The sequence below is a fragment of the Dipteris shenzhenensis genome, chromosome 10 (genome assembly GCF_047967505.1).
Source record: "Dipteris shenzhenensis isolate YYH24624 ecotype China chromosome 10, Dip_SZ_1.0, whole genome shotgun sequence".
Lineage (NCBI taxonomy): Eukaryota > Viridiplantae > Streptophyta > Polypodiopsida > Gleicheniales > Dipteridaceae > Dipteris > Dipteris shenzhenensis.
The window spans coordinates 39,263,645-39,286,160 of record NC_141605.1 but is presented as its reverse complement, the minus strand read 5'-3'; the positions used below and the strand labels follow the sequence as shown (position 1 = coordinate 39,286,160).

General features: G+C 43.3%; 1 protein-coding gene across 3 annotated transcripts in view; it reads left to right on the top strand.

Moving 5' to 3' along the window:
• Nucleotides 1-4,425: 4,425 nt before the first annotated feature.
• LOC147897797 (GABA transporter 1-like) overlaps nucleotides 4,426-22,516 on the top strand; it is a 53,884-nt gene continuing 35,793 nt past the window's right edge. For 2 of the 3 annotated variants that reach the window (XM_087380937.1, XM_087380939.1), the window contains exons 1-3: nucleotides 4,426-4,801; nucleotides 4,936-5,166; nucleotides 10,262-10,359. In XM_087380937.1, the coding sequence (XP_087237063.1) occupies nucleotides 4,666-4,801; nucleotides 4,936-5,166; nucleotides 10,262-10,359 (465 nt within the window). In that variant the 5' untranslated portion in view covers nucleotides 4,426-4,665. Of the gene's footprint in view, nucleotides 4,802-4,935; nucleotides 5,167-7,697; nucleotides 7,985-10,261; nucleotides 10,360-22,516 lie in introns of those variants that run through there. The other variant, XM_087380938.1, reaches the window with a different exon arrangement.

The following is a 22,516-nucleotide window of genomic DNA, read 5'->3' as shown; positions in this document are numbered from 1 at the left end:
TAGACGCCTAATGGGAATTGTGTAGACCTTCGTTCATGTGCATGCTCCTCAGCTTGACCTCCAAAGGCTACACAATGTAAGAAAAATACCAAGACTGTACGAAAGGTGCAATGCCACTACCAAGGGTGACCTCAACGACCCCCTATGCCTCAGTTCAACTTCCAAGAATATCAATTGTAGAAAACATCCCTCTATTACGATTGGTATGAGCTCTTGCTTGTAGGGATGCTTTGCATAATTAAAAATTGTGTAAGATGGGCGATGGATTGCTCATTCATAGATGATTCTACCCTTGGCCACACACGGATGCAGCCTTTGTGAACCTTTTGGAGGATCTTAAATTTGAAAAAAAGAAGAGTCTAAATTAGATCCAAGAATGTGAATGAGAAGGATGTGCATTCAGATGGAAGAATGTGAAGTGAAGCAACATACATTTCAAAACTACCATGGAAAAAGTCACAAAAATGGTAGATGCAAATATGTTTTGCATTCGTTCTCTCCTCTCTCTCTCTCTCTCTCTCTCTCTCTCTCTCTCTCTCTCTCTCTCTCTCTCCCCACATGCACACACACACACACAAACGCACGCACGCACATAGATACATATATATACATACCCCTCGCTCTGCCTCTTGCCACACGCTCTCTCTCTCTCTCTCCACCCCTCCCCCCCCCTCTCTTTCTCTCTCTCTCTCTCTCTCTCTCTCTCTCTCTCTCGCTCTCTCTCCACAATATCATATAATATATATATAACAAAATTTTGAACATTATATATTATACTCTCAATCTTTCTCTCTCTCTCTCTCTCTCTCTCTCTCTCCATTACTATGCACACATTAGGAAAAAGTTCAGCTCTCTTCTTGAGGGACATAACAGATTGGCTGATTTGCTACATAAGGCGTCACCCTCAGCTTTAGGAAATTTGTATCTAAGCTTTTCAAGCACAGAAACTCACCTAGACATAAAGGTAGTTTCTCTTATTACCCTCCCCTTTGAGGGAGGAGTCTTTATGTATGTAAGGTTTTGTATTGTTTCAGGTCCCATAGGCCGATTTTTGGTCTTCAAAGGACGATAATATGTTCTTCTTCTTCTTCTTCTTCTCCACAATATAATATAAGATATAGAAAACAAAAATTTTAATGTTATATATTATATCATCCCCCCCTCTCTCTCTCTCTCTCTCTCTCTCTCTCTCTCTCTCTCTTTGTGTGTGTGTGTTTGTGTTATATTGTTATCTAATATGATATAATATATATAGTATATAATATATTATATTCTCTCTCTCTCTCTCTGTATATATATATAATAATATTTTATTATATATATATATTTTTATATGTATCAAATAATTTAAAAATGTATTTATATATTCGTATGTAATAAATATTAAAATTATATATATATAAAATAAAATAATATATATAGTATATATATTTTTTACATGATATAATATATTATGAAATAAATTTATATATAACAATATATTTATTTATTTATATTTGTCTTTATATTATAATTTTCTAATTATTATATATTTTTATATTAATAAAAAATTAATGTATTTATATATTCATATGTAATAAATACTAAAAAATATTTTTTTTAAATTTCTCTCTCTCTCCCTGTCTACAACTAGCGGTCGTCCATCGGGAGCTTGCAGTCACTGAAACTCGTAGTCGTCGTCGTGAACTTGCAGTCGTCGCCATGTGCTGACTCAACTCTAAGTCTGCACCGTCACAATCCATGCCATGTGGCGAATTATGGGAGACATGCAGCTGTTGTGGCAGAGCTCTGTCGATAACTGCCATGTGGCAGTGCGGGCCTATCGTCAGTTTTGCTGTCAGCAATCATCTGCCTAGATTGCAAGTTGCCATCAAGACACGTCACCGGGGCCCATGCGCCACAGTGTAAGTTCCAAGTCATTACTCCGAGATCCGTGTGGAGCATTAAATCTTGGCCGCCATGGATCCACGTGTGCCGTGAAAAGTCTAAATTTGCCCGCCCCATGCCTTTTATGCATGCCATGTGGCATTGCCTCTTTTTGGGCTAGTATCTGCTCCGTGCCACATGGCGTCCCCTATCTCCACTCCCGCGAATGATGGTGGCAGACTCTCTCACGCTGCCATGTGGCCCCTGGCAAGGCTGCCCTCTTCTCTAGCAGTGAGTTGTTTGCCTCACGTCAACATGTGGTCTGTTCTAGCTCCCTCCTCCTCCCCCAAACCTCGCTCCACCTCCTCAAACCTGCCTTGAACCTCCCACGAACTTGCTTTTTGTGCCAGACCTCCCATGAACCTCCCTTCTCTCATGTACGAGATTAGTCTTCTTAAAGAAGTATATAGATGATGTCCTTTGTAGTACAAAAAGTACAGTGCATTATGGTCATATGGACACCATTTTCAGGTGGAACATATTGATCCAAAGAGAGTCACATATGATTGTGGAGTCATGGCCAACTTCATACAAGATAGCCGAGCGAGTGCTTCTCATTCTAATCTTCTCTCCTCACAATTAGATTATTGTGGGACCATACTCAAAATCTATGAAGTTGATTTTAGATGATGTAGTATTTTCATTCTAGATTTAAAATGGTCTACAACTATCTACAATGGTCCCAATGCTATAGTCAGAAAAGACAGTAGTGGTTTCTTCGCCATAGACTCCACCAAACTGTGGACAGATGAAAGGGATACTTTTGTTCTTCTCAAGCATTGTAAGAGAGTACGTACTAATGAATTTATTAGGCTAATGCCTTCGCTTTTAAAGAATTGATACATGCTCATATATTATTAAGCATCTACTTTAATACAATTGATGGCATTTAATTTACATCTTGAGCATAGTTGGTCTTCCATCCAGATCATTCTAATCCATGATGGTGGTATGTGCTCCAAGTTGCTCCTCAAAGTAAACATACTTTTGAAGCTAGGGACGTGGATATGGAGATGCCGCCAATGGATCTAGTTGATCCCGATGGATCAAGGGAAGAAGATGAAGATCACGATATGGACCAAGAAGAAAGTGCATATAATGACATTGTAATGGTGTAAGGTGGATATCATGAAATTGGGGAAGAAGACGGGGATCATGTATCACCCATTTTATTGAAGAAGCCTCTACAATAGACGATGATGATATAGGTGATCAATTGACCATAAATTTAGAGATTGACTTATTTGGCATGCTAGACTTGGCTCAAGACGAAGCTATTGATGTAAATTCTACTGATTGATTCTCTCTTGATTCTTTTGCCACCATCGACAAGGCTTTTTATATTTACCCCTTTCACTCTTATAATGGCATTATGTACATTTGTATATTGAATTCACCATGAATACATGAGTATTTCAATCTCAATGTGTATGTACTCTTATATTTTTTATCTTCAAATGATAAAACTTGTACCAAAAAATTATTTCAGGTCTTATTGCTAACAACGTTCTATAATTTCATCAGTATGATCTTTTTTTACCCAGTGTCGATATATACCAACACTGGTGTCGATATATACCGACACTAGTTCGTGTCAGTATGTACCGACATTGTCTGTTACTGTTGTTATATACCATCACTCTTTACTGTTAGTATATATCTATAGCAATACCGATTAAAAACCCGCCCACGTGTCATACCGACGGTTTTCACGCTCACGTGCGCTAAACGTTGGGAGGTAAGCGTTGAAAAAGGACAAATGTGTAGTAGTGTGGGTAGCCTAATGGTTGGTGGGAGGTGGTGAGAGCAGTCGAGTGATTAAAAAGACGGGTGATGGATAAGACTTCGAGAGGTTGGAGCGATAAGCATGGAAGAAGGATTGTCATTTGGACATAAGGGTTGGCTACGGTGCAGGATCTAGCCTTTTACCTACTAACCCGACATAAATCTCGACATTTGGAAAGAGCTGAGAAAAACAATGTTTATGCGTGATAGTTTGCTAGTACCGATAACATCAAAGGATTGAGCTCGCGCTTGGAAAATGCTTCTTTTTTTAATGCTTTCAAGTTCACCTTCGTCCGTCAAAACGAAGCGTTCTGTACTTTGCAGGGACTCACTTTAGGTTATGCATAAAAGTAAAAAGCCTTAAGTTCGATCAAGGAGTCCTTGATCACAGAGAGCACAATGGCACGAGCATGGATGGGTTTGCACACTACAAGTATGTAGCTTGTGGCTTGCCACAAGTTGCATACTAGTGCATTTAATGGAAATAATAAATCATTATACTACTATCTACTTATTATTAAAATTGTATCGTGTGTATAGAATTAAGCAAAATGTGAGTGCCGTTTTATGGTAGTATATTTTATGATGCATCAGGTTCACATCTTCTGTATGAGCCAAAATTGGTGCATATAAAATCTGCAAGTGATATATAACTAAAAACAAATTGGAGGTGCTTTCGAGGAAACGTAGAAAGAGTTTCTGGCTGACGAACAGTTGGAAGAGGAAACGAACGTAGACAAGTAATATGGGTCCTCCATCTAGTAGAATTATTCATTCGGCCCTTTCGTTGCTACAGTGCCGCCTCTCATTTGATTACAACCAGAAGGATACTAACGAGCTGAGAGTCCGATTCTAACGAGCTGAGAGTTTCTCTTCCACGGAATGATCCCGTCTGAACGCACAGAAACGTTTGCATAGCGGGTAAACCATCGAAGAGTGACGTTGTCGCAAGCTATGGGACAAGAAATGCCCGTCGATCACGAGCTAAATCCTTTGTCGCAGTCGACAGTCGCAGCAGAAAGTGCTGTGCAGATCACAGACTCGATCCCAAGAGAAGACGGGGGTGCTCTCTTCGTACTCGAGTCGAAAGGTAACGGATGCATGAGCTTCAATACAATAAACTCAGCCATCGATCACGGCCCCTTGGATGGGCATTCTTTGCAGAAGTAGAGCTGGGAGCTGTGGTCTCTGGAGGTTCTTCTCTGATGATCACTGCTAGTGCAGGCAATTGGATGCACGCAGGCTATCACCTGACATCGGCAACGTCTGGTCCGTCCCTTCTCAGTCTCCCTTATGCGATGGCAGGGCTTGGGTGGGGACCTGGAGTTGTAGCTATGTGTGTAGGTGCTGCAGTCACGTTTTACGCTTACTGTCTTCTGTCAAGAGTGATGGAGCGCATGGAGGATCAGGGAAAGCGTTCTCTCAGATTTCGCGACCTCTCCATGCAAGTTCTAGGTACGCAAAATCTGTACCGACACTAATTCTTCCATATATCCGCGTGCTGTGCTGTGAGGAAACGTCGATTTCGTGCTCCTTTCCAATATATCGGTGTCGTTACAGGAAATGGTGAGTAATGTGCAGCTCGCCCTCCATCTGCGTAAAGGCATTGAGCCAACGTGCGAGTCGCCGAGATTAAGAATCGATTTTGATTTGCTTGCTTTACATTTGCAATTGCTCTATTGCGCTTGATGACAGCCTCATGCTTGCGTTGTAGTCTCAATCACTTCGGGTGTGCTATGCTGCGACCGGGCATTAGTGCCTATATCTAGTTTCTCATGTATGTGCTCTAAGAGCTTTTTCCATTGGGGTGAAATTGGCAGCACGTCGAATTGCCTCCTCTTCTTGCCCCCGTTGCTCTCATCACCGTGAGACAGTTTCCCATTTGTTATGGTCTTCCTCGCACTCTTGGATATTGATCACTCATGTCTCCCATTTGCTGCGGCTTCGGTTTCCCTCTATCAGATTCGGGAAACTCTTCTGGATGTTTGGATGCTTCTCATCTCAGATGTCTCCATTCCTCCTTTTCTTTCACTGGGCTCGTTTTTGGGTACTATGGACTATTTGGACACAAAGATTGCATTTTAGGATGGGACAACAGTTTCCTCAGGCATATGCTTTCTTCAGAATGTCCCTCAAGCAATCTTTATATGATAGTTATGCTGCGAGGGACTTGGATGCTACTAGCCTTGAAGTGTTTTCTGACTGTTTTTGAGTTCTTCCATTAGGCTCTCTTTTGGAGTCTAATGTCATGTACATTGATTTCATGTTAATTTTATAGTTACTGGTTTCATTAAAAAAAAAGAAGTATGTGCTCTAAGAGGGTGGTGGCGAGATCGCTTCCATATGTGTGGCCTCAAAGTGTCTTGGTTAGTATGATGAGATGGGTTGGGAAAGTATCAAGTCTATGGATAGATGAGAGACCTTGTTTAAACAACCTTAGCTCGTGAAAGACGAGGATCCCAAGAGAGAGTCCACTACACTATGGCCATCCCCACATGGGAATCATGTGTATCTCTCACATCCTGGCCATCTCTTCAATCTATTGTAGATCAGCATCTCATGATGAGTGGTTGGACTTATTTAGTGAATGTCTGTCATTCTACATGATTGTGGATCCACTGTGTATGTCCTCCAATCTATGAAATGCCCTACTAACATCGTTTGAGCTGTGAATCCAATGTGTACATGCTTTGATCTACAATTGAACACTCCTATGTAGATGGGAGTATGATGGCATCCTCTTGGAAATCTAAGATCTATGCTAACATGTCCTCAGTTCGAGCATTGAAGTCCCCTATTACCTCATTGTATCTCCTCATAATGTGCTAAGAAATGTGACATTTGCCCCTCCCACATGCAATCATAGCATAACCTGATATCTGTGGTGGAAAGTAGCATGTTAGTATAAATCTATTAAATGTGGAATTGGGCAATCTGATCGACGTGTAGTATCCATGCATATCTCTGCCTATGATCAAGATGTGTGTTTGAAGTTGTGAATGGAAGAGAACTACCACTCCACCTAAGTACACTTAGCTTGCTTATAAGATTCAAATAGTTTGAAACTTTTTCTTCTTATCTATGCCCCCCGCCCCCCTAATCATGCAATCCTCTTGTGCACTTAAAGTTAGTGATGAGGGAATTTTAACGAGGATGTGTTAAAAGTAGAGAAAATTCCATTTATGGACTGATATTGAGCCCAAAGTCCGAAACCTTTGCAAGGGGAAACTAATCCTAATGATGAACTATATGTATTTCCTTCAGTGAATTCCAGAAGCTTGAGCTCAAACTTGAGTCACCAAAAAAGAAAATATCTTATCTTGATAACTCAATTGGTCCTTTAACTTCATTTCTTAACAAAAAAATTTAAGCTTAAGCTAGAATGGACATTCTGATAATGCTTGTAATATTGTTTGTACCTAGTAGTGTGTGCAATGATGCCTCAAGATAGGAACAAGGGTGCACAAGTGCATGTCATGCTCCTCTCAATAAATTACAAGTGCAAATTCATTAAAAAGTTCAATTTTCCACTATAGCACGACCTCTAAGGAGGCACTGACCTCTAAGGAGGCACTGCTAATAAAGTAACTCTTTAGAATCACAAAATTTCCATAGGCTACTACAAGAAATTGAAGCCAGTTTAACTTATTTTTTTTCTCCACTCGAGCACGCACTCACACCCCGGATGGCCAACTGCGAGGGGCAAACACTCCATGGCATACATTGACACGCAGCAGCGGAGCATCCTGAGGGATTCGAAATTCGAGAGAGGATACTAGCTCACATGAAACCTATTGAACTCAAGCCAATTTTTCTTTAGGTAGTTTGCACATACATAGGGGATGAAAGTACCGGAAAATAAAGCAAGTCCTAGAGGGGTGTGCATATCCCTTGCCAAGGAAAAAGTTCATTGGGTGTTACGACGAAAAGAGTTTATAAGCTGCTTGCCTGACATTTGTTCAAGAAGACTCAACAAGACTCCGCAAAGAAAGTGCACTTCAAACTTTTCTTGCATGCAGGTCCCTTTGCTATTGCTTCAAAATTGGCTTCATCTCTTATCTGTTGAGGATTGGGCAGGAGGTTCTACTAGGATTCCGGCACGGATGCCTTTTAGATTGCTGCCTTATAGACTTTCGCCTGGAGCTCCCACGACAAAGATTCCCCCGAACGATGTTAAGGATACCACTGTCACTCTACCAAGAGGAAAGGATGGTTGGGCCATATGAACGGTCAATGCCATTCAAAGGACTGCATACATACACACATGATACATGTAGGTAGGTAGGTACGTACGTATGACTGTATGTATATACATACCTACATATATTTATATATACTTATGCTATCGGAACGGGAACATTCTACGGATCACCAACCCCATCAGAATGGGAATGGGACTCCAAGGGAACGGGAATGGAAATGGCACATCACCAATGGTGGTGTAGCTAGGGTGAAGGAATATATATATAATAATGGCAAAATCGCATAAAAAACAAGGCAGCTGTGAAAAGACCGTGTAAAAAAAAAACATCGTTAAAAAGCAAGCAATTAGCATAAGTTCTGCACAAAAAAAGAAGCTGAAAATTGCCATTTAGTGACTAGTCCTTGTGGAACGTTCCTAAGGCGCTTCCTAGACGTTCTCTAGCCAAACCTTAGGCATTTCATAGGCGTTCCGTATGCTGGGCGTTCCCTAGGCATTCCCAATAGTCATCCTAAGCAGAACGGCTTTCATATGAAGGGAATGGGCATTCCCTATGCATTCCCAAGTTCCATATGATGGGAATGGGCATTTCCTAGGCATTCCCAATAGTCATCTTGAGCAGAACAGCTTCCCAAGTTCCATATGAAGGCAATGGCTTTCCCTTGTGTGTGTGTGCACACGTGTGCCTGTATGTGTATATTACATGGATTTCACCCCAAAGAGAGAGAGAGAGAGAGAGAGAGAGAGAGAGAGAGTATGTATTTATTTATGTTTATATTTTATAAGAGAGGGAGAGGAGAGGGGACGGAGAGGAAAGGAGGATGAGAGGAGAGGAGGTGGCCAGAGAGGAGGAGGGGGAGAGAGGAAGGAGAGGGAGGGGAAGAAGGGATTACCTAGGAGGAGGAGGTCACTAGCAAAGGAGGAGGAGGAAGCCACTAGCAAAGGAGGATGATTTGAAAATTAGGAGAATGAGAATAAAGAATGAGGGGAGAGGCGAGATATAATTAGTTGTAGGGAAAGCTTTTAGGTTAACTATAACTGGCATAACCTTCACTACCTCCTTCATTCCACACTTCATTCTTCAATCGTCTTGGTTCTTTCTTCATCTCAACTTGTTGCTCGAATTGGCAAAATTTTCAAAGTGCGACGACACGTGAATTGTTTTCCAACCTATTGTGCATGCAACAACTTCCAACCTATTAAACTTTTGCTTTTCTTCTTTTTTGATTTTCAAAGAAGTCGATTGTTTTCTAACCTATTGCGTACGCAACAACATGAACAAGCTTACTTTTGTTTGGACATATTTATATGTTTATATATATAAACATATGTGTATATATATATATATGTTTCAAGTCGAAACCTCTCTCCCCTACCTAAAACCATACTGATGTCCAAATTTTGTCTTAAGGGATGGTATAGCCACCTGGCAGGCTTTTCAAGTGATACCAAATGGAATTGCAAGAAATTAATCTAGGTTACTGGGTTGTAATCAAGCTTTTACATGTTTAAGTCAATAATTTGCTCCCACAAGCATTGCCATGTATTTAATAAGCTCTATTATGGCTCTTATGTAAACTAACTGTTAAAGGTGCTGGCTGCTTGAGTGGGCCAAAACTGAACTGCAAGTTTTTTAAATGATTTAGTGGGTTGACTTGCAGGAAAGGTCATATGCATTATAGTAAAAATCTATGTAGGAAACATGAGACTAGTTGGAGTTGCTGGCTCGTGGAACAGGCCAAAAATGAACTGCAAGAATTTTTACTTGATTAATTGGGTTGATATGGAGAAAAGGTCATATACATGACAGTCCCAAATCTGCCCAATGCATGTAGGAAACATGGGACTATCCAGGAAATTAGAACAAACAAATACATGTAGGAAACAGCAGACTGTTCCAGGAAATTCTGGCTGTGCGAACAATTAACGTGATTGAGGTTTCAATCAAGTATTTTTGTAGCTGCCCCAAGGTTACAGTCATACTTGTGTTGGTTATACCCATATTGATCCATTTGGTAATAAGGATTTTGATTTTTGAGGTGGCAGTCAATTCCCATGTCATCAACTTCTATCAATAGATGGCCATGTAGCATTTATTATGTCACCTATAGAATCACCTAATCTATCAACCTTAAAAATTTTGAAGAGCACTCTGCAATCGTTTTTCAAGGGACCAGTGGTTGTACTGCTTTTTAGTTTCTGGCCATTAATTGGTTTTATTTTAAAGATATATCTGCAAGTGTTTTGGCTAACGTAGTTGCTTCAATAGACACAATTATTTTTAATGTGGTATGGTGCCCCTATTTTCTAAATTTGCCTTCAAAATACTAATTTAGTGAGCATTTGCAGGTCCTAAATGGAGCTTCTACATGACTGTACCCTTGCAACTACTAACCTCCTTTATGACAGTCATTGGATGCATATTGCTTGGTGGCCAAGTTATGAAGGTGAGGGCACAATCATATAGATTCCGTGCTAGTACTTTTGCAAGACCCAGAATTTACTTGGAGTTCATAAAGATTTAGCCAGATAGTGTAAGTGAAGAGCAGGGAACTCTCCTTTTCCATAATACTGTGAGATTGTGTGTGAGTCAGAGAGTGGAGATGAAACCATGCAAGGAAATGTTTAAAAGGAGCAATACAATGGTGGGAGAGAGACTCTCCAAAAAGGTGCACACACAACTACAGTGAAAACACAAGAAAATGGCAAATATGCTTAATACTAGCGAGTCCCTAGCCATAGCCCTAACCCTAAAAAGGGGAGGGCTTGTGATGTAACACAACAAATTTCATAGCTAGGTGGCGCACTCCCAAGGCCTCAGCTTGCCTGGACTCAGATCTGGCATCAAAGGTTCAAGAAAATGTCAGTTCCACCCCTTGCTGCAGATATCTCTGTGAGGTCCAAGAAATTATGTTGTTGAAGCCTGGTAATCTCTCTTGCCTTAATAAAACTTGAAATCATCAATTTTTTTCTTAGAGAGAGTCTTTTTGAAGAGATCCGCCACACTGTCATATCCAACAAAATGCTTCTAAGCCATATGCATTCCAATATGGCTGTGAAAATAGCTTTAAAAGCTGATGGTAGATCTTTTGTTGTATGAGTCTCTTGCCCTATTAGAGTCACTGAATCTAAAGAAATTGGGATTGTCCTCCCTGGCATAGAACAATCCTTTAAGTTTGAGGTGCCCTAGAGGTTTTCTTTACGGACAAATACATGTGTCCACCCTTTGCCTGTCTATAAAGGGCAGCATCTGCATTTTTATCCACATTTTTGCCAAGCTCGTGACCCACATGTAATGGGGTATTAATGGGTTTGCAATCTTGCATGTGAGATTTCTGCAAAACCTACTTCACATATTTACAGTGAGACTTGAAAATTCCTTCTTTAGTTTGCTAGAATTCAATACCCAAATAAAAGTACAGCGAATATTTCAAAGGCTGCTTGTGAGTCTGCCTTTACTGCCTCAAAAGAAAGTATGAAAAAAACCCCAAAGAGCAAAGGGCTTAAGGATGCTCAACATGAGAAAGCCTGAGAGGGTTTTAAGCCTATTCAAATGAAAGAGCCAGGATTGAGGCTGAAAGGGCCACCTCAAACCTCTAGTGAGAGAATCGAACATCATCTAAGAAGCATGCATCAGCCAAATGGCATTGAACCAAGAAAACCCATGAGATATGGATCTCGTAAAATACCTGAGATCCAATCAAAGAGCGCCAAGCCACTAAATCCCAAGTGATGAAAAAAGGGGGAGGGGCAAAGCTACCCACAAGTCCTGCGATTCCTCCCAAACAACCTTGGGAGTCCCAAACTTGGACCTCCAGTGGTTTACTGCAATTCCTCCATTAATACAAACCCAAAAGAAAAGACTGATTTTTCTATTCCAGAAAGACTTCTAGAGCCTTCTCCAAAATAATTTCTGCAAATCTGCTGAAATTTGCCATGCCTTCCAATGGAAGGTTAGGGAAGGCTTCCAACCCTTGATATTGAGCTCCATGAAACCTCCTGACATTTCTAACGGTGTACGAAAAGATGGGAGGCTCTTCTCATGATTTCTTGCATCGATGCAGTCCCACTCTCCAGGGTCCCACTGCAAGTACTTTATATGGAAACCCCCATAAATACAAACCCTCCAAGTGCCAAGAGGGATGCTCTCTGGACGGGGTCTAAATACCAACCATCAATCCCAATAACACTGCTCCAACCACATCCTAACTCCCTCAGACTGTGCATCCACCAGAAAGCCTACCTGTAGAGTGCACATGAAAGACCAAAGCATCCTCATGTGTGCCTTGTCAAAGGCCTATGACCTATAGCGGGATTCCTATCTTCGAAAGGCCGTCATCCACCTGATAATATATTGATGCTTGTTGTCTACACAACCCAATCCAAGGGTAACTCTGTATCGGTGTGCTGAGTCGTCCTATTTCGTCCTTTGAGGTGACTGACCAATTAAAATTTGCCTTCCTCCGGAAGGTGAAAGAGGTTGTAACCGCAAGCTGATTTCTTGGCATGATCTAATACCCTGTGCCCAAGGGGGTATGTTGGAAATGAGGGTCCATTGTCCCACATGTAAGCCCCCACATTAGGAAAGCATGGAGACATGGTACCAAGATAATATTGGGGGGTTTGGGAGACTGCTGTGTGTGCATCAAGTGTGGATGCCACTAGGCAGATCCAGGTGGAAGGAACCATCCACATGGCTGCCACAAGATCCATTGTTGTAGGTGGGCAGCAAGGATAGCTTGGAAGACTTTCAGAAGATAGCGATGACATCAGTATCATCTTGGGGCAGTAGAGAGCATGCAAAGACAGCAGATCGGAGCTGTCTGCACTATGGCAGAAGGCTGCAGACCTGCACATCAAACAAAGCTAACTTGGAGGTGTTTTGCAGGTTGGGGCAGCCTGTAATCATGCAACAGATAGGTGGGGACATCAGGGCTGCCACGTGGCTGGTAAGCGCCTGTTTTGGAGCAGGTAAAGACTGCAGAGAAGCACCTTTATAAGCATAGACAAGTCAGCTGATCCACAGAGTGGGTTGGCCCAGTCTGTGGCAGTATGGTTGGCTGGCTGGAACGGTGGTTCACAGACAAAGTCGACCAGTGAAAGGAATTTCCAGCCCTCTAAAGCCCCGAGCCTTGGGTTTGTTTTATCCATTCATTCCACATGTGTGGTGCCTCACAACAGGCTGTCCAGAAGTGCAGCAAGGAGGTCAACATCCATAGGGGGTGGTCCAAAGAATGCGCAGCAGTCTGCAGCAGGAAGAAAGGACATGGAGGATCATGAGTTCAGACTGGAAGCAGCCCTTACATTTGCGAGCAGTTCTTGCTGCATACCTATAGCCAGTAGGAGAGTGCAAGTGCAAGTCTGCGGGAGGACGCTGTAGCACTACACAAGGTCACTGGAGCTCACTGAGGAGCACACAAGCCAAAGAGTGCAAGAATGGAATAGGAGCAATGTTTGTGCTCACCACAGAGCATGCAGGGCAGCAACGGGTTTTTGGGATCTCTGGTTAAGCATGTTTGACTTAGATTCCGCATTGTATTCTGACTGCTCTACCATTGTCTATCTATCTTGAGTTGGGTGTTTTGTGAGTTCTATCTTGTAGCCATAGTCAAAAGTTTTGAATTACAACATTCCCTTCTTCTCTTTGGATTCTCCCATTGCACACATCTTAACCATCTACTATATTCCATTGCGTGGAGAAGCTAACCACAAAGGCTAGCTTTTTTTTCCTAAAACATTATCAAAGCCACTGCAGCAGTGCCCTCCAAGAGACCGTGCTAATGTTGTATGCTACGAGTGCCACCAGAAGGGTCATTATCGCACAGAATGCCCCAATATTCCAAGGGTGAATCTTCTAAGTGAGTCGGGCACTGAGGATTCTGATGTAGAGATCCTTGACCTCGGGAAAAGAAGTCGTGCCACCTCGGACCCCTCTCCAAACCGTGGACCGGGCCGCCCCAGGAAGAAGGTGTCCTTCTCAGAGCCCTCAGATGCTGAGATGGTAGACCCACCAACAGAGAAGACTAAAAGATCTCGCAGGAGTAAGTGGTCACCCTCGGATTTTCCCAGCGGCTCAGAGCAAGAAGATTATTCGGTCGTTCAAGACCTTGCTCATCGTGGGATGTGACGGTGGTGTGCTTGGAAGTGAGATTTGTGAGACAAGGGCTGCGATCGAGGTGGAGATCTGAAGTGAGGAGGTGTATGCCTCGTTGATGAAGCCATCCAAGTAAGAGATTGACTTCGACAACTGAAAGAGAAGGGCAACTTCTAATCAGTACGGTGTGACAAGAAGGGCATTGTTTTTCAAAGATTTTTTTTTGAAGTAAAATCTCAGCTACAGATGGGGACCTACATGTGGGCAAAATCTTGATGTGACGGGGATGCTAGATGGGGCAAACTACCCAATCTAGCATATCAAAATTAGGAGTTACATGGTTGCACGTGGATTATGGGATGTAACTGAAGGAAGAGATACAACACTGATGGATGTAAAGGATGCGTCACAGAAGGTAACCGGGGCAGCAGATCCAAATGACGTAAAAGAATGGATGCAGAAGGATGTTGAGTCATTGGCAATAATCATCTCTAGAAAACTACAGATTCGGTGCTTCTGCACTTTCAATTGGCGAAGACCTCACCTGAGGCATGGACGTTCTTGAAAGACTTGTATGACACGGCAAATACCAGCCGCACCGTAATGCTCCAAAATCACTTTGTTGTTACAACCTCATACCCTTTCTTTGGATCCTGATCCTGCATTGGTTATCCTGAAATTCGACCAACATATGTTGATCATGGGCAATGTTTGAAACTGAAATCAGATTTTGCCTCAAATCTGGAACATACCAAACATCTCGGATATACTTAACTTTGCCATTATCAAGCTGAATAGGAATGTGCCCAACTCCGATGATGTCTTGAGAAGCATCATTGGCACATGTAACCTGTCTGCCATGAATAGGTGTGATGCTCTCAATCCACTCCTGGCGAGGAGTCGTGTGCTTAGTAGCACCACTGTCGATATACCATGTATCACTTGCAATAAGGGAAGCATCCCTTGATTGATTTTCAGTTTTCAAATCCCCCTTGGCATCCATCTTCTCATTAAATGCAGCAAACACAAAATCTCTATCACCTTGGGCAAGATGAGCTTCACCATGTGTATTTGAAGCACGAGTTTTAGTGGGGGCAACAAAATTACTGCTAGAGCTATCCCTTTGCCTCTTCTTTTCATTGGCAATCCTTTTCTGACACGCGATGTAATGCCCTGGCTTCTTGCAATAATTGCATTTGCTCTTTTTCTGATTTTTGCTTGAACTGCTTGCATTCTCCTCCTTGTACTGAGTTGTATGGCTGTGTTGGCTCAAACTTTTTCTGAAATTTTCCTTTTCCACCCATGGCAAGCGCTTGCTCACCCTGACGAGAGGCTTTGGCAAAATTTGAGCATCTCTCCTCTTCCTGCAACAAAAGCCCAACTAACTCATCGAATGAGAGTGGGGCTGCCCTGAGAACAATGGTCAATGAAGTGACGAATGTGCCATATGAGGACGCTAAGCTATTGAGAGTAATAGAGACGAGCTTCTTGTCTTCTATTTTCTCATCAATACTTGCGAGCTGATCACGTAGATCAGTGATCCTGGCAATATGATCAGTGATGGCTTGGCCTACCTGCATCTCGAGATCCTTGAGCTGATTTGTCAAGGCAATGGCTCTTGCCTCATTCTTAACATGATACATGTTTGCCAATCTTTCCCATGCAGCCTTTGCATCCTTGCACGACTTGATAGTCGTCATAATGTGCCTCTTCACATTTGTGGCAATCAAAAACATCGCTTGGACACTGCGGCGGTCAAACTTCTTTTGCTCCTCCGTCGATGCTATGGGACTAGCAGGAGGGACTGTAGCAGTCTACTGTTTGCCTGTACTCTGAATTGAAGAAGCTATGCTGGATGTAGATGAGCCTGTTGGCCTCACGTCATCCCCACTAACAATATCCCACAAGCCCTTACCAACCAAGATGTTCTTAAGCATGAATGACCACAAGGCATAGTTTGGTCCATCCAGCTTGTCACCCTCGGACAAATTGCCAAAACTGTTTGAAAGAGTCGACATGATGCAAAATGGGATACCCACAAGCTGCAAATGTACCTGCAAAAAGAACTGCAAGTCCCAAAAGTGCAATTGGCTGCAAATGTGCCTGCAAATCCCAAACTAATACTAGCTGCAAATGCAAAGTACGACTGCCTGCTCTGAAATGCCACTAACTGCAAAATTGGCATCAACCAATCACTGCACTCTGTTGCAATTTGAAGTGCAATCCCAAACTGAAAATGCACAACCCAAATCTGAAAGAGTGCACCCACGAGTGCTCAAATGCATCCAACAGAGCTCAAAAGCATCCACAACTGTAAAGTAACTGCAAATGCGCCCAACAATGCATAATATCTGCAAATGCACCTGAGAGTGCAAGAGTATGGGCTGCAAAAACAGTCCCGAAGCGAAATACACAGCTCAAAACACTTACTGAAAGTGCACCTTGGCCCGAAACACCTGCAAAACAGTCCACTGACTGTGTGGGCAAGCTGGAGATGACAAAGGAGTTGAAGTGAGCTGTTTGGAGCTGAATGAAGTTGTCGGGAGTACTTCTGAACACAATACACGTGTAGAAAAAAGCCTAGAGAAGTATGGAGACGCCTGGAGTTGTTGGAACACACCTGGGAGAGATTGGAGTTGAAAAAGGTTCAGATCTGAGCAGAAATGCCCAAAAACAACCGAAAACTGCTCAAATCGCCTTTTAACAAGTCGTACGGGCTCGAAATTAGGTTCCGACAAGTCGTACGGACTCGCGGCACTGTTGCGCAACTATACGGACAGATCTGTACGGATTGTACGGACGGAAAAAATAGTTTTTTTCCCCCGCTTGAAATGGTGTGGGACAGGCTTGTTTGTATCCGGGCAGCTCTGAAATTTCAAAAAACGTCGAAATCGGACCTCAAAAGGTCAAAAAACAGCCGCTGGACTGTTGGAGCTACCTCAAGCAAAATCTGGAGAGCTGAATGTGAGAACCAAGAACGTGCGCTGGAGCACCAAGCTTGCGGGATTCTGGAAGCAAGCGCGGGAATGGGCTCTAGAGACGGAAGCGCTCTGATACCAAATGTAGGAACAAAGTGGAGACAGGTTGTGAACACAAGTGAGCAAGAGTGCACACACAAGAAAGCTCCAATAGAAATGTTCAAATGAAACAATACAAGTACTTGGTATATATAGTACCCAAGTACTATTGGTCAACCATAGGGTTGACTTTATGCCTACAATACCATATCTTTGTAATCTCTTACATTGGTGAGTGATTATCTAGCCAAAGCAAGAGTCTTAAGGATGAACTGGTTGCTGTAGATCCTAAGGTGGACAACAATCAGTTGGCCACACTCATACTGAGTAAACCATCAAGGAGCTTCAACCCTAACAGTTGAAGGATGATGGCAGTGAGAAAGCCTTCAACGTCACTACTAAAGGTGAAAGGAAGGGCCAGCAAGAGAAAGGCAATCCCAATAAGAAAAAGGACTCTTTCAAGGACCGAAACTATTCTGACGGAGACATTAAGAGAAAGATGAAGAAAAAGTGCCACTATTGTGATATGCTTGGACATATGGCAAGAGATTGTTGAAAGAAAAAGGCTGATAAAAAAAGAAGAAAGAATAAAAATCAAGGGGAGATGAACCGGGAAAAGATTCAGATCGTGTTGTTCAAGGTGAGTTGGTTTTGGTGACTCCACCATGTAGCACCTTGACAAGATGCATAGATCCAAATGTGACATTGCTCATGTCTAGTATTGAGCAATGGTCAGAAAATCGAGGTTCCTCAAAAGATGAGGAGACCAGTGTATATGTTGCTCAAAGCATGCTGAGGACAAGGTTGTATTCATCATAAAGGATAAGGGAGGTGAAGGGCATAAAGGATAAGGGAGATGAAGACCTCTGAGATGGATGTTGGGTTAGTACTAGAGTATTGGCTCCAGAACTCACAGGTGCGTTGAGGGAGTATTTCATTGAGGTAGTTGGCTTGACATAGTATGTTTGGCACTCAATCCTTGTTAGGTTGGAGGGTGAAAAACCTTCAAGCAGGTATAGAACGAGCTTTCTTAACAGAAGCATGTGTATCTTTCTGTGGGTTGGTGGACCTAGTTTGTATGGGTACCTCTACGGAGCTGGTACTTATAGGTGATATTGACGATGAAGAATTCTCGAGGAGGACAAGAGGCAACTACGGACAAGAGTACTACAGTACCTTGGTGGCATTAGTGCTAGAACTTGAGAGGAGCGCACTTAGAACCACATCCTGGAGTGATTTCAGGCTCTCTATATGTATGTTGTGGTTCATGCAGTTTGCATAACTGGTTGAAATAAACCCATGGGACTTGGTGGTTGTTTCCGAAATTCAGAGAGGGACAATTGGGTGTACCTGAGTTGGATGGTGTGCCAAGCACGTTCGTGACGACAACATATGATAGTGCCATTGGAGGAAGGTGCCGTGGTTTTACCTATGTACTGGCTTGGCTCTTGAGTTGCAAGGAGCTAGTATGTTGGAAATGGGGGTTGATTTCAAAACATTTCTCAAGGAGGATGTATGTCTTTGGGACATTGAGGGCTCACATTGTGACAATGAGAGGGGGCGTTGGAAATTAGGGTCCATTATCCCACTTGTAAGCCCCAACATGAGGAGAGCATGGGGACATGGTACCAAGATAATATTGGGAGGTCTGAGAGATTGCTATGTGTGCATCAAGTATGGATGCCACATGGGTAGATCTAGGTGGAGGGAACCATCCCCATGGCTGCCACAAGATCCATTGTTGGAGGTGGGCAGCAAGGATAGCTTGGAAGACTGTTAGAAGATTGTGATGACATCAGCACCAGCCTGGAGCAGTAGAGAGCATGCAAAGACAGCAAATCGGAGCTATCTGGGCTATGTAGAAGGCTGCAGATCTGCACAGCAAACAAAGCTAACTTGGAGGTGTTTTGCATGTCGGAGCAGGCTCTAATCATGCAGCAGATAGGTGGGGACATCAGGGCTGCCACACAGCTGATACGCACCTGTTTTGGAGCAGGTAAAGGCTCTAGAGAAGCGCCTTTTATAGGCATGGTTAAGTCAGCAGATCCACAGACTGGGTCGGGCCAGTCTGTGGCAGTTTGGTTGGCTGACTGGGTTGGTTGGTTCACAGACCCAGTCAGCTAGTTGAAGGGGATTCCATCCCTCTATATAAAGCCCCCAGCCTTGGGGTTACCTTGGGGTCATTTGATCTATTCATTCCAGGTGTTGTGCCTCACAACAGGCTGTCGAGAAGTGCAGCAAGGAAGTCAACATCCACAGGAGGTGATCCAGAGAATGCGCAGCAGTCTGCAGCAGCAAGAAAGAACACCAGAGGATCATGACTTCAGAATCGAAGCACTTAGTGTTGGGAGCAGGTCTCTTGGTGCATACTTACAGCCAGTAGGAGGGTCCAAGTCTGGGACAGCGCTTAGTGTTGGGAACAGGTCTCTTGGTGCATACTTACAGCCAGTAGGAGGGTCCAAGTCTGGGACAGCGCTGTCCAAGGAACCAGCACTACACGAGGTCATTGAAGCTCACTGAGGAGCACAAAACCAAAAGAGTGCAAGGACGGAAATTGGGAGCAAAGTTTGTGCTCGCCACAGAGCATCCAGGGCAGCAGATTGCTGCAGGTTTTTGGGATCTCTGGTGAAGCTTTTTGACTCAGATTTTTGCAATATATTCTGAGGCATTTTGTGAACTTCTCTACTATTGTCTCTCTCTCTTAAGTTTGGTGTTTTGTGAGTTCTATCTTGTGGACTCATAGTCAAATGTTTTGAATTACAGCCTTCCCTTCACTCTCTAGATTCTTCCATTGCACACACCTTAACCATCTATTAGATTCCTCTGCATGGAGAAACTCGCCACAAAGGCTAGGTTTTTTTTCTAACAAGGTGATGGGCTTGCATTGAGATACCAAATTTCTGCACCTCCCCTTTGGGATAAAATGAATGATACTCTCTATAAGAGATCACACATAGTGCCAGGGTCCCGAATCCTCTGCAGAGGTGAGGTGATATTGTGACCAATCATGTCCAAAAACAATGAAAGTAGAGGGGCCTAGCCCATCTAGACTAGGAGATTTGACCTTATGAAGGGCAAAAAAAGTAGTCCGGAATTCTAGATTGGTGAAAAGGTCCATCAAGTCAAGTCCTAATATATGGCTTCACCAATCTAGGAATAAAATGCCAAACCCTTTACCTGGCATCTTTCTCAGTAGGAATGCCAATGCCCAAATTTGCAATAAGAAGGGAGGCATAAAAATCTGTAGCAATGCAAGAGGGTAACCCGATTTGACTGTAACACCCATCAAAGTCAATCACCTAAGAAACACTCTCTCTACCATATGTAGAACCAAGAGTGAAGAAAAAGTGTTTATTTACTCTCCCTATGAAATAGATCCAAAAGGATTCTCATGAATGAAAGGCATACTTAGCCCTCTGTTCCAAAGGTACCTACTCTGCTAAGCTCTTGCTGCTACAGCAAGGCACTCCTAAATCCAATCTTCTGCAGGATGCTTCTGCTAGGAAGGACGACTCTTGATGTACACCAATCTCCCGTCTCAAAATCTCATGTCTCCTAGTGCTGGCAATTGTGTGATATGAGATAGGGTTGCTACCATATTTGAAGGTGTTAGACATACCGCCGTGCATGTGAGGCAACCCAAATCTATAGAATTATCTCGAAAAGGCCTTCCTCTGCATGCAAAGCATCTAGATGTTGATACCTCGTAGAACGGACATTTCTACAAGGCTCGAAGATTATCAAGACCACCAAAAAGTAGCACAAATATTGCGACCTCTATGTACAAATATTGCGACCTCTATGCAATGCCCAATCATCAAAATATAATCTAGCCCAAGAAATCAACATATCAATCCAAAGAAAATGAATGAGGTGCTCAAAATGATTCTCCCCCAAGGAGTTCACTAAAAATATGTAAGATAGCACATGCGTTTAACTTTATTTTCTTAGGGAGTTAAATAAATTTCTTGAGGAGTTGCAGAAATTATACAGACACAAGGAGTTTTTTAAATAGAGAGTGAAGATTTTCATACAAAAGATGTACTTTTATCATCTTAAAGGGGTGTGTATAGGTTATAAGATGAGAGAGAGAGAGAGAGAGAGACTCTAACACACTTTAAATAAAATTGAAATAAAAACTAATTCCATTTTTCATTTATCGTTTATCTATATATTAAAGCAAATGCAAGTGGCAAGGAGAAAGCATCACCTACCTCACCAAACAAAAGAAGGTCCTAGTCTGGAGCGCTACTGCTAATAGCTCAATGGAGTGCCTGCATAGGTAGGAGGTTTCCTAAATACCCCTTGGAACACATGCGCTGTATGTGATTTTCACATAGTGAACGCCCTAAGGATTCTCCACAAAATAGTGATTTAGCACCAAAATGATTGAGTCCACAAGCTCCACATGGCATATGGGCATACCAAAAGGCATTCAAGGTCACAAGGAAGCACACTCCATTCCAATTGGCGTTTAGATTTGAACCAGTGGTAATAGTGGTACTAGTGGAATTCCTTTTGTGGAACTAGTGGAATTCCTTTAGGTTTGAGCTAGTGGTACTAGTGAAATTCCTTTTGTGTTGAGTCTAGGGGTTGTTGTTCAAGATATGAATGGTCACGAAGATGTAGGATCGAAAGGAACGGGGGCAGGGTTTGAAAGAGTGGAGTAAATAGTTCTCCTTGCTCTCCTTGCTGCCCCTCGCCATCCCCTTCCTTCTACCCGCCTTGCTGCTCTCCGCTTCCCCCTTCTTCTCCTTGCCTTCTCCTTCCTTCTTGCCCCTGCTTATGTCCCCGCCATCGCTGTGCATCGGCAGCCTTGCCTCTAGTTGTTGCAGGCCCCTCTGCAGCCTACACTCATTGTGCCTCAAGGCGCATCCTGCTAGTGCCACAATGAGCCCTTAGGCTGCCCTGATGCAGCCCGTATAGCCCCTTCGATGCAGTCCCCCCTGGCGACAAGCGGCGAGAGCTTCTCAGCACCAACACTGTAGTAGGCCTTTGATGGTCCCTCAGCCTCTCAGGAGGCTACTCCATCTCCCCTTCCTCCCCCTCCCCTTGGCCAGATCTTCCCCCTCCGCCGTAGGTTCCCCCACCGGAACCCCGTCCGCCCTCTGCCTCCCTCCTCCCTCCTTCCCCTCCCCCCCCTCCAAGATGAAGTCACCCTCACTACCCGCCCTCTCTACACCCCCACCTCTCTTCCCTCTTCTCCCCCTCCCTCTACAACAGTGTCAGTTGCCTCCTCTTCTTCCTCCCGACCACCCCTCTGATATGGTCCTGACCCCAAGCTGTCGGGCAAGGGTGGGGCAAAGTCTTCCTCCTCCCCCTCAGTAAATGCCGCCTCCTCCGAGCCGCATGCCACTTCTTCTCAGCCTCAGGATTACGCCTCCTCGCAGAAGATGAAGTTCAACAGCTTGTTTTCCTAGCTTCTAGGCCCGAAGCCTCGCCCTGGGCAACCCTTGCCTAGGGATGTTTTTGGGGGCTTGGTCAATGGAACTA